The 16,084-nt window shown below is 35.7% G+C and overlaps 1 protein-coding gene across 4 annotated transcripts; it reads left to right on the top strand.

Annotated features, from left to right (window-relative positions):
- The first annotated feature begins 927 nt into the window (after positions 1–927).
- On the top strand, positions 928–15,771 carry LOC128011529 (solute carrier family 41 member 3). 4 transcript variants are annotated; one of them, XM_052594019.1, is made up of 11 exons: positions 928–1,036; positions 4,219–4,536; positions 9,324–9,431; positions 9,577–9,648; positions 9,958–10,102; positions 10,698–10,844; positions 11,521–11,665; positions 12,379–12,458; positions 13,446–13,580; positions 13,928–14,076; positions 14,973–15,771. In XM_052594019.1, the coding sequence occupies exons 2-11, from the start codon at positions 4,243–4,245 to the stop codon at positions 15,132–15,134; spliced, it is 1,437 nt and encodes a 478-aa protein (XP_052449979.1). In that variant the 5' UTR covers positions 928–1,036; positions 4,219–4,242; the 3' UTR covers positions 15,135–15,771. The 4 variants fall into 4 exon arrangements, with proteins under 4 accessions (XP_052449979.1, XP_052449981.1, XP_052449980.1 ...); XM_052594021.1 differs by lacking the exon at positions 928–1,036 and adding an exon at positions 1,103–1,243; XM_052594020.1 differs by lacking the exon at positions 928–1,036 and adding an exon at positions 3,041–3,187.
- The last annotated feature ends 313 nt before the right edge of the window (positions 15,772–16,084 follow it).

Here is a 16,084-nt window from a genome sequence, read left to right as displayed (position 1 = left end):
AGGGTCTCACATCAGTCGTGGTTCTGAAGGTGGAGAGAGTGCTGGTTATTTACTCGCTCCACCTAAAATCCTGTACTGGCTCTATACTGTAGTGTAATATTGAGTATCCCTCAATGCAATGTGTTTGACTTGACTTTCCATTTAAATTCTGATGAAATATTTGACCTTGTAAATACTGTCAAAAAGTATTTTATAATTATTCATAAGTATACAAATACAGTATAAAGAATAGATATTTTATATAAAATTGAACTGAAAAGGCAAAATACTCATATGCATTACACACACGTAATGTAAATCATGTGACAATTATGTAGCATACTATGTTTTGAAACCGTTTTACTTACTGTTTTTGAAGGACTGTGTATTATTCAGTGAGCTAGAATTGGCATCCAAACACAGTCTAGGATCTCTGATCTCTGTCGATTTTGATTCTGTCACAGTCTGGCTTCTTTCTCTTGTTCCTGCAAAAAATAAATACAATTTTTGGTGACAATTCAACTGAGAATGACATTACATAATACTGTTATGTATAATATAAACAAAAAAACTTACATTTGAAAATGTGGTTATGTAATAGCCCTTTGAGAATATATTTGAAAGCAACAGAAGTACCACAGTGTAAATTCAGTGTAAACTGACTTACTGAACGTCATAAGCTGTGCTTTAAAGTTGTTTGCATAATTACGCCACCAAATGTGGTTTAAGAGCTTTTTCAAAACCTGTGAATGCAAACACTGTCATTTCAAATTTGGTGGCAGTGAAATTACTGTGATACGTGTATGGAAAGCGGTTAACTGGCTCTTTGAAGGGAGAGGAGCGGTGGGTTTCCCTGTCAACACCATCTTCTCAGTGGCAGATGAGGTCAGACAGGAGGGGGCTGTTCTAAACTGCCAACAGGATGAAATTTAAGACACTCTCCAAGGCCCCCCTATCTGTGACTCCTCCAATCGCACTTCATGTTGTTATTCTCGGTGCCCTTTAAGATTTATGCTCCTCACTTATGACTTTCCTTTGCTTTGCGACATTCTGATAGGTAAGACGTTTGTGTGTTAGATTTACATGGACAAATCTGTGCTGTACTTACACCATAGCTGGATTTGAGATTGATTTGTGTTATCAGCTTCCCATAAAATGAACCATTCATACATTCAAGTATAAGTTGTCTGCCTGTTATGCAACTTTTCATGACCTTTGGAAGATAGATGCATGCGTGGACACCTGCAATGTGGACACATGCAAGGTAGAGCAGTAACATTATTATATACTTAACTTTAAAAGTAGACTGCATGTTTATTCTCTCATTCCTTAAAATCGAGTTTCATTATAAAATAAGTCATTCTGTGAACCATATACTAATATATGGTTTAATATAAATAATAATAAAAAAGTGGTTTTGGTCTATATAGCTAATTTTGCCCTTCATGACAACTGTGAGGGGGTGAATTTTTTTATAACTCATCTGTTTAAATTTTATTAAGCCTTAAAGGGGTCCCATTATGCTCTTTTACAAAGTTTTGATTTTGTTTTGGGGGTGTGCTAGAAAACGCTCTCATTCTAGGTTGTTAGCTGGGCCAGTGTGTTTTGTGATTGGGTCCACTCGGCGCCTGGTCAGGAAACGTCATGCCCTTACCATATCCATCTGCGAGCTTCAGTGTAAATATTGCGAATATCACGAATCCCGGAAAATATGCGTTGTAGTCCGAACGAGTCGTTCACTGTAGTTTTTGAAAAGTGATTTCTGTTAAGTAAAATATCTCCTTTTGAATTGGACTTTGAGCTTTGTAAATCTGCAGATCATTTTTATGCTCAAACAGCAACATTACAGATTAACTAAAGTTGAAAAAATGCAAAAGCATAACAGGAACCCTTTAAAGTTCTGCATTATTAAAGGCATGGCCACTTGAGTGACAGGTGGTACTGTCACCACCGTCAAGCTAGGTGGGCGTTGTTTCAGCAAGCAGCTCCCTCTGTGCCTATTTTCGATTATCTGTGAATGATGTGCAGTGAAAGCGCTGCTAAAATGCTCCGCCCACTTTAGGCTTCAAAGAGCTCTTCAGAAACCTACGGGTGACATCACAGACACTACGTCCATGTTTTATAAAGTCTATCTAAAGGTTCTGGTTCTGACCCATAGCCCTACCTTTTTGACTTATGTCTGTTCTAAACAAGTCACAGTCGTTTGGGTTTTTCATCATAATCCAGTTTCCAATCCAATCCAAATTCTGTTAATAGCCTATAGATGAATAAATATTCAAGGAAACTTATGGAATTCTGACAGAGCTATTTGCGCAAATAAATACTAATTTAAAATACTATATATATACTATGTGTACTGTATGTGTAGCCTATATATATATAATATATTATATACAATCTGACTGGCTGGCCGATTATTGCCGTATTTAATTTGGGAAAATGCTTAAACGTACGTGTGTTTCAGTTTTGAACGAATCAGTTAAATTATTAAATTAAAATTAATTACTCACCATTACAAAATTAATTACTGGCTTGTTCATGCAGGCATAGCTATGTTTTCGACATACATTTTCACTAAATGAATCAATTAATAAAATGTAAATAAAAAATAAAAGCGTCTGCTTCAGCATCAGCGAGTTCAAAGATTCTAGGCACTAGCCTAAATAAAAATATTCGCGATTTACTGACGACAGAAGCACGCATGCGTAGATTAAAGTCGCTTTAAAACTGTAGATTAAACGTTTGACAGAAAACTTTTGAGAAAAAAGCACCCAGAACTAATTTGTAAACATTAAAACATAAGTTTATTGTACTATATTACAGCTTTTTAAACAGCAGTTAGTTTATTATTTACACAAGTACTATATTCTTGTACATTGACGGAATACATAATAGTCCGTCTTCCGTCGAATTACTGCACAAAATCCCGAATCTGTTCATGGATATTAATTTAAACATGCAGAAGTCGCTTTGTAACCACTGATGTTGGTAACCTACCAGGCGCGTCCCCTCACGTGACTAATAAATATTAATGAGCCAAGCTTTCTCCGTAGTACTATTGGTGAATTCGTTTCGTATCTAGGAAGTTAAACATTTCGAGTAGTGATACAACGCGCTTAAGCATTAACAGTGATTCACATCGTAATCGATAGCGAAAATTCATATAATGTGATGAATATAAACACGAAAGAAGGGCTAATTTGAGACGGTAGGCTGTTCTACGTGACTTTCTAGCACGAGCCATCACGATCCGTGTGTAACCCATCACTGTTTTCCCTCTCATCAATAACATTCCGTTTCGATCCACAAACGTGTGACATACATTTATTTGCTAGAGAAACGGTTTGTTGTGAGATTTGTCAGTGCTATGGGAATGTGCGACTTGATATTGCTATGGCAACGTGTCATCAGTGCTTATGGACCAAAACATGAATATCATCGGTGTGATGAGAGATCGAAGTGAAACCTTTCACATCAGACTGTTGACACGTTTTAGATCATTTGATTTGTACATTTCTATGATTGTATTTCTATTTAAAAGTAGCTTGAAAGAGCTGACTGCTAATGCAAATATCTGTTTACAGATTATCATGCATTAATACATCAACAGGATGCAGTAATACTAGTGCAGCTTCACTGTTTACACATGCTTAATGTCCAAAATATCACAAAAAAAGAAATCACTTACAATGAATGTTGTGAGGAAAAAAGATCGGGGTTAAAAAGTCTGCTACCTCACTAAAAGACTGGAATCGTGAATGTAAATGAATTGTGCAATAAACAATGTCATTTTAGTATCATTGGTCAGTTTTTGTTTTTATTTTTCCTTTTTATTTCTTTTTACATTTTCATTTTAAAATAAAATGTGAAATGGTGTAGCTGAAAGAAACGTTTATTATTTTTGTTTTTTGTATATTTTATTTTATTTTATTTCAGTTAATGTTTATTGATGTTAATGTTAATCTTGGTAAATAAATAGGAAATTGTAGGATTTAGAAAAAGCAAACCTGGTAGTACAAGTGTTGGTTTTTAACATTTAAGATATTTTTATGTATGTATGTTTATGTTTGTTGTGCAGCTTGTCACTCAAATTATTTATCATTAAAAGAATGCAATAAAAAAAAAAAAAGATCTGATTTATGTAACACAGCCATATGTCTTGGAATATATTTACCCCATTTTTGGATGTACCTGCATCAGTGCTGAAGAGCTGTCTTAAACTGCTTTTCTGTTGTTCAGAGGGAGCGGACTGGAGACTCCACCATGGCAGGAGATGAAGTTCGGCAGAGGAAAGGAGGTGGCCGCAAGAAGCCCAAAAAGGGGAAAGGGAAGGGGCAGGGTGGTTTGGATCGCACTGGGAGTCTAGATGGGCAGAATGAGCTGCTGTTACCCCCTCCCATCATACCACTCAAAAAGCCTGTGGAGGACAGGACCAAAACAGCCCAGGCTAAGATAGAGGATGAGTCAGCCGTTTGTATCTGTCTGCAGGTGCTGTTCCCATACCTGCTTGCTGGGATGGGGATGGTGATGGCAGGCATGGTGCTGGACAGTGTACAGGTAAGAGACTTTTGAAGAACTTTCTGTAACACGTTATACCCTGAAATGACTTTCCAACAGTTTGAGGTTGATGCTCTAGCAGCCCACTTTAATTATCCAGCATGTCAAGTGCTGATATTTATGGTCCTTACTTACAGGAAGCAGAGTGTGAGGGAAATTAATGTGATGATTAAAATTCACTCTGAAGGTAAGGGGCTGGAAAAACACTCCAATCATTAAGCATTAATGCAGGTGTTCACCCAAAAATGATGTTATTTTGAAGTCATTACAAACCTGTATGTATTGTGGAACATCGATTGAGGTGTTTAACAAAATGTCCAGGCTAGAAATGAATGGTTTTTGAATAGTTTTTTAGGACAGTCAAGCTCCAAAAATGGACAAAATAAACAAACATAATAGGACAAAAGGTATCAAAGTACCACGGTGACTCGTGTCCCTTCTTGAAGCTGGAAAACTCCAGTCGCTACAAAAAAAATGTGGCAATGCATATATTGAAACCATATTATTACATATTGCACATGTTTGTGAATCATGATACAGACATAAGGTCCTTATGTCCACCAAGAGATACCAAGAGACTCAGATCTCAGAAGAAATCAGTCAGAATTGTGAGACTGAACCTTGGAATTCCAACAATATTCTAAAAAGTCGAGATTTAAACCCAGAATTACTAGAAATAAGTCAGAATTGCAAAATAGAAACCTGAAGTTTGAAGTTAAAAACTCAGAATTGCGGGATGTTGATTCACAATTGCGAGATGTAAACTAAAAATTAGTCCGAAATAAAGTCAGATTTGTGAGATGTTAATTAATAATTGCCAGATATAAAATCAGAATTGCGAGAAATAAAGTCAGACTTGTGAGATGTTGTTAATTCATAATTGCAAGATATAAACTCAGAATTGCGAGAAATAAAGTCAGAATTGTGTGTTATGAATTTAAAATAGCGAGATATAAATTCAGAGTTATGGGATAAAAAGTCATAATTACCTTTTTTTTCTGTGGCAGAAACAGGCTTCCATGTGAGAGTAAGTAAATATTGAATATTATATCCTGTGCCTAAAATTATTTATCATAGACCCAGTTGTCATATAATAGTCTTAAGAGATGCTGTGTCCTGACGGTGTTAAATTAATGAGATCAGAGATGTGTGTTGGTGATGTGGGTCTGGATTTGCTGCGTCACTGTTCGCGACCGAGCAGGGTTTTTTTTTTTTTTTTTTAGCTGAATCATGCCTCTCTTTCCGACGTGTCCTCTACGTAGAGTGTGAGTAATCGAACAACGCTGCTTTTACAACCCCATGGGTTCTCAATCTGTCTCTCGTACACACACTTGTTCAATCCTCTCCTCTTTTCCTTTCCCCCCTCTCGTCCGTCTGCCAAGCACTCAGCCCATTCACAGCTGATAAGACAGGTTCAGTGATACACCAGAGGAGACATTAGGAGAGAGCAGGACAGGGGACAGACGCAAGACTCCGAGCAGATGAAACGGCTGATGGGGAGTAATAAGAGTTAGACGAGTAACTGTTCAAGTGGTCTGATGCACCGGTGAGGAGGGGGCCTACAAGAACGAGTGGAAATAAAGCCTCAATGTGTTTCTGTCACGTTCTGGACCTGTTAGACCAGGCCTGATGACAGAGAGGAGTTTATATCGACCTTGATATGGACAGGACCGTTTGTCACGACTCCTGGTTCAACATAGATGTTCCAGCGACCTGCGAGTGAAAAAAGAGGCAGCTTGGGAATTATCGTAGCAGTCTGCAAGGTACAGCCTTGGAGAACAACTAGATACTTCATTTCATCAGGCATAAGACAAGTCTGAGAAGTTTTTCAAGAAGTGGATTTTTGCATTCAGAGAATCAACTCAGCTGAAGCTTTTTTGAATGTGAAGGGTCCTGTTGGATTTTGGTCGAAAACCCATGTGGCATTGATAGATGAAGAACTGAAATATATACTGCATGCTTCAGCCAACTTTTTTGGGCCTTTGCTTGCGTGGGACTATCTGAAAATAATACATTTCCTTTTAGTTTAATCTTAAGAACATCCTGTTTTCTGAATCAGCATATTATTATTGTTCTTCCCAACCTGTTCGTCTTGAGCTTCTTTTTTAGTTTCGAGGCATTATGAAAGGAACATTCAGCCATCTAGGAGGGTGTTAAAAGCTACTAGGAACCCTCGTCGATCTCAGCCGTGGCCCTCAGCGTTGGGGAATGGGGTAGCAGAGATGGTGGTCACTCAGTTAGAGCTGGAGCTCTGTTATCAGGGGAAGAAGCTCAGAGGTTTCACCTGCAAGCTCACTCGTTCACCTCATGGTTTCTTGCCGGAGAGCTCGTATATCATCACTGCGCAGGTCCTACTGCCTTTTCTGCTGGGCGGACTGGGGATGGTGGCAGCCGGTATTGTCATGGACATTGTCCAAGTATGAGCGATTTAATCTAGATTTGGGTTATTTCTTGGATGTATCTGGTACTGAATCTGTAAATAATGCTGTTTTCCAATCAGTATCGATAACTATTGGATAGGATCAGATGGTAATAGCATGGTACTTTGATACACAAAAAAGCTGTATTTTTTGGAGATGTGCCATGGTAATGCCATGATTTTATAATATCATGCTTTAATAACATGACAGCAACAGCAACTTGATAACGAAAAAAAAATAAAAATAAAATTAAATGATCATTTCATTTATTCAAAAACAATTCTCTTTTTTTATAAAAATATTTTTATATAAAAAAAGTTCAAATGTGACATTTTAAACCACTTACAAGGCAGTGTTATTTTTTAACTAAAACTCTGAAATATTTTTTGTTAATTGAAATAAAGAAGTAACAAAATAAAGTATTAAATGATAAAAAAAACTTAAATGAAATTATTTGTTAAAAATAAATACATACAAAGTAACAAATTGAAAAATTATGAAATAAATTAAAATAATAAAATAAAGATGAATAGAAATACACATGCACACAGACACATTTACATATAAAAACTTTAACTAAAATTAAAATATATAACAGTGCTTAAACCTTAAAGGGTTAGTTCACAAAAAAAAAAATTAGGCTGCATAACACAAACCCAGTCAAAGGCGCTTTTTATTTCAAATCTTTTGGACTGAAGCAATGCAACAACCGCTGACTGCAATGATAGAGCTTGAAATATCAAAGACAATTTTTAATATAACTCCGACTTGATTTGTCTCAAAGAAGAAAGTCATATACACCTAGGATGCGTCAGGGGTGAGAAAATGCAGCCTATTTTTCATTTTTGAAAATAAGCTAAACTCTAGAATAATGTAGATCTAAAGCTATTGCTTTCGATGACAAAATATTTGGATATTTCAGTTAGAAATTAGCATACACATTTTTTGTACACCATACACAGCAGTTGGCCTGGACTGTGTTTTTTGTCTATTAATTAAATTCTCACGGGGGCAGCTGAGATAGACTGAGCAAGAGAATGAAAGCTTGTTTCTAGAGCAGAAGTGGGCTAGATCCCAGGACGGGCCTGTGACGTGACACCAGCCTGGACTATGCCTGTGGTAAAAATACCAGCCCCTGGCTGGCTGGCACCGGTCTCTTATCTGTTCATTTAAACATTATGCCTATTTTTAGCTTCATGAGTGGGTTTGCGAAGAGAGGAGCTCTCAGCTCATATACTGACACGTACTAAATTTAACCACGCACTCGCACAGCGCAAGAAGCCATTCATATCCAGTGAGTCACGGACACTTCTGTCAGTTTGCCCATTATGAGATGATATTTATGACTTTGCTGATGACTAGTCTGTGTTTTGACTGGAAGTTTGAATTAATCTGTACTCTTTCATTTGATTGAGAGCATCTCAGTTTATGGCTGTACTGTACATTAAGACGTCACTCAGTTTTAAAATATTGACCATGATGGTCACATTAGCAGTGATGGATGTGAAAGCCAATGCGTTGTTCTGTAGGTCTGGGGCTGCAGTTCCCAGCATGCAACACAGCTTAAATTGGTAATGAGAATTAATGTTTTAACGTTTACTTTTATATTAATGCACCTGCACCAATGTTGTTATGTTTATTGTCCCTTTGAGTTGTGTAGTGTACATTATGAGTGCAATTTCAATGTAAATCATTGTCGTTTGCACTTCAAATGAATAGTGGTTATTCTAAATCATTTCATTGAGCGGCTTCTTTTGGATGGATTGCTTCAGTGAATGCATTCAAAAAATAGCTTGTCAAAATTCTAGCATATGGTTTATATTACATGGCTTCCAATAAAAAGGGACAATACATTTATTTTAAATATTACAATTAATCAGAAGAAATTTATTTTATATATAGAAAATATTAAGATGTTAAAAATTATTTTGCATGGTGATATATAATTTTTTTTTGATTAAGCATTTCTCTGTGTGTCATTAATCCAATTAACAATACTGTGCTACTCTAATAAAATAATCATAAATGATTTTATGATGATTGTTTTTAGAATGTATTTTAAATAGCCATAATTACATTAATCTTTGTAAATACTACCTTGAATTTCATATAATTTTTTGAGAATATTCAAATGAATAAAAAAATTACAGAATTTAAGAGGATTTTGAAACCTGATTGTGTTTGTGCCATATCTTGTGGTTTTAAAATGCCATGAAAATCAGTTTTTGTTGTTTTAAATTGCTTAATTACACATTTCTCTTTTCCTTTCATTGATAGAGTTTTAACAGTCCATGTCTGTATCATGGGGAGCCTGCTGTTAACCGTTTCAGACTGTTTGTCTAAATATCATCTGTATGTGTGTTTCAGCATTGGGATGTGTTTAAAGTGATCACAGAGGTGTTCATCCTGGTACCTGCACTAGTCGGGCTCAAAGGAAACCTGGAGATGACTCTCGCATCTCGGCTCTCTACTGCTGTATGTAAAAATTCTGATCCATCTAGACAATATATTCATTACTGTATGCAAAATATATATTACTTATAATCTATCTCAAGCCTTGAGATGATCAAGTGTGTCTCGTTATCTGCTTCACTGTGGTTTTGTTTCCCGTCTTGCTCAGGCTAACACCGGACAGATGGACGACCCCAAACAGCAGTGGCTGATGGTGACCTGTAATCTTGCTCTCATTCAGGTGGCTGAATCAGAAACACAGATGTTTTATATTATTGATAGTCTACCTAAACCACCGGAAACCGGCTTTAGTTCCCATCAGAGATAAATTAGACAATGCAAACATGAATTAACCGAACAAACATTCATTAAATGTTAAATAAGTACAAAAGAATATGAACAATTACTCTATGAGACTTCATTCTGCGGGATTCATCGTTCTTGAATACCAATGAGTACTCATTATGAAAATCCATTTTTAATCAGTTTAATTATGAATGAAGGCATATGATCTTAGGCTCTGATGAGCAGCTGTGATTGTCTTCCTCAGGTTCAGGCCACTGTGGTGGGCTTCCTGGCAGCTCTTGCGGCCGTAGGTCTTGGCGCTCTGTCCAGGGGGGGTGTAGAGCTGGACCAGGCGGCCGTTCTGTGTGCTAGCAGTGTTACCACCGCATTTGTGGCAGCTCTGTCCTTAGGTACACTACTCCTTATTACTTCAAAATAACATGAAATAAAAATGTGCTTTCTTAATAAATATCACTGGACTTATTGTTTATGATTCACTAGTTTATGTTATGTAACATAAATATAATTTTGTTATTAGATAGAAATATTTAGATATTTAGTAACCAGCAACCAAGACTGCATAGGTGGAAAAAATTACATATTTCACAGTCTATAATGCAGATAAAATGTAGTTTCCAATATTTCTTTCCACTCAATATATAAAAAAAATATAGGCAGGAAAATTATATATCATGATTAAAATAACTGTCTACTTTTCACAGTCTACAGTAAATATTAAATCAAGTTCCAATATTTCTTTCTGCTCAGTATATACAAATATAAATAAAAAATAAGTTTAAAAAAATTATACACACACATTACTCCAGTCTTCTGTGCCACATGATCTTTCAGGAATCTTTCTAATATGCTGATTTATGCTGAATAATAAAAGCATTTGCATTCCAAAAAGTAGAACCACAACTCAATCTTTTAGTCTTTTTCTTTGAATCGTACTTTTGTTTGGAAATAACAATCTAACACTATCCGGCTTTCATCCACATCCAGGTCTGGTGATGATTGGTGTGATCATTGGCGCCAGGAAGGTGGGCATCAACCCTGATAATGTGGCCACACCGATAGCAGCCAGTCTGGGAGATCTCATCACTCTTTCTCTATTGGCTGGAGTCAGCAGCACACTGTTCCAGTACAGAGGTGTGGGGCCTTTTAGTTATTCATATATTAATAACTGCTAGTTTAAAACCTAAATCCTGTACATCACATATTGTTAAAAAAGGCTGATATTTATTAAAAGCTTTATTTATTGACAATCACTAGATTAAAGCATTGTTTAAAGTTAAGAAATGATTGTGCAATTTAAATTTTCACTTTCACGATTTTCTTTTATATATATATATATATATATATATATATATATATATTAAGTGATTATTAAATAAAAAAAAGTTATAATGCATAAAGTATTTATATTAAATTACATTTATATTAATTAAAATAAATATATATTAGAATATTAACTATAAAATATTAAGTAAATTACAATTAAATCAATTACAAATAAATAACTTTTTATTTTAGTCTCTGAATTTTCCTTACTTGAACTGTTGCATGAACTGTTTAAAATCTACCAGAAGAGGGCAGTAGAAATTCACAAAAAATACAAAGACTTGTATTTTAAGGTGACATGGTTTCCATGGTTAAAGATGATATTAAAGAGTGGAAATCATCTTTCTATTTTGAAAATCACACATTTATGTACTATGTCGTTTTATTCTCTAGAGTCCATAAATTCTGAATTCAAATCATAGCACATTACCTGAAATCTATTTATGTCTTGCACATGTCATCTCCAATGTTTGTGTGTGTCCAGACGTGTGGTACTTGTCCCCGTTGGTGTGTGTCCTCTTCCTGCTGCTCATTCCTCTCTGGGTGCTCATCGCTAGACGGAGTCCACAGATTAAAGAGGTTCTGAAGTCCGGCTGGCAGCCTGTTATAGTGGCCATGTCCATCAGCAGGTACAAACATGCATACAGAGACACAGTCTTCTAGTAGGTAGAATATAATTCATATAGTTATGTATTCATTAATAAAAAAATTATTGTGCCTGTAATAGAGTTCCCACAGACAATATAGAAATATCATGACATTTTAAAACTTTTTTTTTAAAATAATCAATCAGTTGATAAGACTTTTTTTTTTCTTTTTGTAGAAATTGACTCTAAAATGATTAAACATTATTAGCTAGAAACTGCTCAGATTAAAGTCTAGTCACTATTATTAATAAGTGGACACCTAATTAAAATTAGTTGGCCTAAAAGTAGGGCTGTGCAATATGGATATATATATAAAAAAAAAAACTTTTGAGATTTCTTTGATACATTTTGTGATTTCATGATTTTGACGCAGTCATAAATGCATTCAGTGTGAATTAAGAGCAGTTAGAGCTTTATCAAAAAGCTGTAACGTCTTTAGAACATAAGTAAAAATAATCACTAATTAAAGGTATAACAAAATGTCTCAAGAATAGATTTTTTTAAAATATTTTTTTTATGGCATGCATTGTTCATAGAGCTCTTTTTAGCGTTACCTCAGATGTTGAACTAGATTTGTTGCGCTAACATATATAAATGTAATGTTTACTATGACAGAGCGACAAATGACAGAAATATCATTTGTGGGTTAACTAATTTTTAACATTTAAAATTCATTAAACTCTTTCCAATTTAAGTTTCGGAGGCCTTATTCTTGATAAGACTGTGAGCGATCCAAACTTTGAGGGCATGGCGGTCTTTACACCAGTCATAAACGGTGAGTTAAAAGTCAATGACAAATCACACTTGGAGCAAAATACACCTTTCACATACAAAGTAACACCAAACCTGAAAAACATCTTCATTTAAGGCCCATTTCCCTCTTCAACTTCTCATTACAATCAAATTGATCACATCTCTTTCTGCGTTTGGAACTCGATTCGTGGATTCAGGCAGGCGATCGGACAGCGCTGCCAAAATAAAAGTCTCATTCCAAAATTGTCTCAATAAATCAGAGCACTGGCTCTCGACTCGTGACATTTTATAGTACATGAAAGAAGTCAAGTATTTTGATGGGAGTTACTAATAGACTTAAAAACCCCATCTGAGGCAGATTTTGTTTGGTTTTTACGTAAAATATCACTTGTGGTGGTTTGTCAACTAGCAATCTGGTTTTGATTTCCCCTTGCTGGTTCCTGCCCAGCAGCACATGTGCTCTACCTGTGCCGTCCCTCTCAAATGATGACTCAACTCTATATTGGCGGAAACTACACACTTCCCAATGGGAATAGAGCATGTCTGAGTAGTAAAAGTGGCGTTATCCAGTAGTAGTTGCGATTTCTCAGCCAAAGACATCTCTGACGTCTTCTCTAGTTGTTTATCTGGATCTGGCACCCTATTTTTCCAGCTCAATCCTGAGACAAACTGCCCTTAATGAGGAACACAAGATGGCTGTGATTCAGGAAGACTAATTTGATACTTCATTACCTAGTTTGATATGCCCTCCTGCTGTAATATTCCCCATAGAGCATCGTTTGCCAGTTTTACCATGAGCGAAAACATGGAAAAGCTATTAATTGGGAACAAAATACTTTGAAAATATGCTTACAATGAATATTTGACGAACGTCAGTGTACATACTCCCCTAGCCGCATGCTGCGTTCCAACACACGTTTCATTTGCGACTGAAATGAGGAGAATAGGAGAATCGTAATGGTGTGATGATTGGAAAGCTCTCACATTCTTTCCTTTTTGAACTTTTCAGGTGTGGGGGGGAACCTGGTGGCCATCCAGGCCAGTCGGATCTCCACCCACCTTCATTTGTGGAGCATACCTGGAGTCCTGCCCTATAAGATGAGACAGCACTGGCCCAACCCCTGTGCCACATACTTCTCCTCAGGTGAGGTCACTTTCAAACTATTTGTGCACCTCCGATGAATTCACTTCTTCAGTTACTTGAGATAAAGTGGGTAATCAGTCATGTGTTTGATAAGTCGAGCTGTTCTGTTGCTGAACAAAGCATGAACCTTGATATTTGCACTTCAGCACATTAATCATCTGCACCATTTGTGCTGCATGCATGAATGATATCTCAAACTGTGCTGTTTTCTGAGGAGGGGTTAAGTGTTAGACTTTGGTTTCACAACAAACATATTGTAGATTTACATTGAAGGAGAGGCTTGAACCTTATTTAGAGGAGATGGGCTTTTGAAGTAGTCTAGTAAAGAACTATATTTTTCTCCTCAGGTGTGAACTCTAAGTCGGCGCGGGTGCTGTTCCTCCTGGTGGTTCCAGGTCATCTGTTGTTTCTTTTTGCCATTAATATGCTCCAAGGAGGCCACACTGCCATCACGCCAGCATTTATCTGCTGCTACTTGAGCGCTGCTCTGCTTCAGGTGAGCCTTAGTGCTCAAAGCTTAAGTGTTGAAATTCTGCGTCACTAGCGCTGGCAAACAGAATTGCAAAAAGGATTACTGATTGACCATGAAAAATGGCATCAGTTACTTTTCTCCCAGTTAAAAGTTTAGATGAACACTGACTCTTTATTAGTAGATTTTCATCATCGGGCTAAAAAGAACGAAAATGGCGCTTTTATTGTTTCAGGTCAAATATGGAAATTGGCGCGACTATTCATCCTCCTCCCAACTTCCTAACTGAACGATGTGGCTATAAATACTATTTATTAGCATTATAAAATAGGGCGTGTTTTTAAATGCGACTAATCCTGAATTGTACTTAAAGTCTTAAAGAAATCTCTTGGAAGTAAAATACTAATAAAAAAAAACAAAAGGTCATTGGTCAGTTTTACTATTATATATATAGTGTAATATAATATGTACAGCATTTAGTGTGTATATATTAAGTGTGAAATATTATTCAGTTTTTAACTTTTCTAGTTTAATATATTGTATAATATATTGTATTGTGATGAAAAGTTTAAATTTCAGCATCATTACTCCTGTCTTCAGTCACATGATCCTTCAGAAATCAAGTTATATGCTGATTTGCTGCTTTATGAATATCAGTGTTAATCTGTGTTAAAAAAGTGCTGCTTCTTTGTAGTTTTTAAAAACATATTTTATAAATATAAAGTAAAAAAAAAACCCAGCATATATGACAAAAGAAAATGCATATAAATGTCCTTATATTATCCCTTTTGAGTAATGTTGTGCCTCCTTGCTGACCAAAAGGATTATTGAAAGTATGAATTAATAATAGATTAATGTTAATTTTTAAAAGAAAAAATCAGTCTGGGAAATAACTGAATGTTTATTCTTGTTTTTCCTCACAGGTTGGGATCCTAATTTATACAGCAGACCTGATTGTGCGTTTGATGTGGAGGAAAGGTCTGGACCCGGATAACTTCTCCATCCCATACCTGACTGCGCTGGGAGACCTGTTGGGCACGGGTTTCCTGGCTCTGTGTTTCCGTTTGGTCATGTTATTGGAGTAGCTCGGCTTGTAAAACACTAGACCGCCCCCACACTTCCAGTTCATGGGACCTTTGCTGCCCAGGTTGGCTGCAGTGGCTTTGGAGATGTGAACTAGTCTGTGGAAAGCTAAATACAGAATATCAACCACATTGTTTTTGTGCTTACAGGATAGGTTAAATAGAAATATGAAAAACATCGGCAGGTTTAGACTTATTACCTGACAGGTTGTTATTTGATTAGACTCCTGGTGTGTTGTCCTGTCGCCTCAGTGATGCTGCTTTCATACACACTAGTCAGCTACTGTTTTATTACTGTATATTAAGGTATAACTTTAGGTGCAAGTGTTACAAATTTTTATGTGTCATGTATACATTTAATTTGAAGTTTACAAGATTTAAGACCTTGAAGGATTATTAGACGTTTGTTTGATTATATATATATATATATATATATATATATATATATATACATACACATATAATTTTGTCAAATATTGTTTTTGAATATATGATTTAGGCTTGATTTCAAAGAAAATGGGAAGATTTTTGAAACTTTGAAGGTCATTCCTTTGCTGTTTTAGTAACTACATACAAGGTCATTATTGCTGCTAGATACTTTTACTGGATACAATATCTCATATACAGAGAATCTAACGTACCTCTCAGTTTGTAATTTTTTTGCACCCAAAATTTTTTTTTCTCTCAGAATACCACACTTTGGAAAACGGTAATATCTTACTATGAATTTAATTGTTTGTTCACTTAAATGAATTGACAATTATATTGTTCATTTGGCAGTTTTATTCAACACATTTGTAATATCTTCTCTCTGAATTATAATTAACTTTAATCACATGATTTTTCTACAGTTGAGTGTTGTGGTCCCTAAAATAGTAAAAAAAAACAGAGGCAGTTTGCCTTTATAATTCAATGTAAAAAAAACAACAAAAGTAATCCCATGAAATAATCTC

The sequence above is a fragment of the Carassius gibelio genome, chromosome B23 (genome assembly GCF_023724105.1).
Source record: "Carassius gibelio isolate Cgi1373 ecotype wild population from Czech Republic chromosome B23, carGib1.2-hapl.c, whole genome shotgun sequence".
NCBI lineage: Eukaryota > Metazoa > Chordata > Actinopteri > Cypriniformes > Cyprinidae > Carassius > Carassius gibelio.
Note: the sequence above shows the minus strand (reverse complement) of the source record. Positions and strands in the feature narration are given on the sequence as shown.

Excerpts from the sequence above, each read along its gene's own strand:
- LOC128011529 (XM_052594019.1), top strand. The coding sequence starts at position 4,243 with ATGGCAGGAGATGAAGTTCGGCAGAGGAAAGGAGGTGGCCGCAAGAAG. Across the intron at positions 10,103-10,697 it reads TGTGGCAGCTCTGTCCTTAG|GTCTGGTGATGATTGGTGTG; the intron begins GTACACTACTCC and ends ATCCACATCCAG. Across the intron at positions 10,845-11,520 it reads CACACTGTTCCAGTACAGAG|ACGTGTGGTACTTGTCCCCG; the intron begins GTGTGGGGCCTT and ends GTGTGTGTCCAG.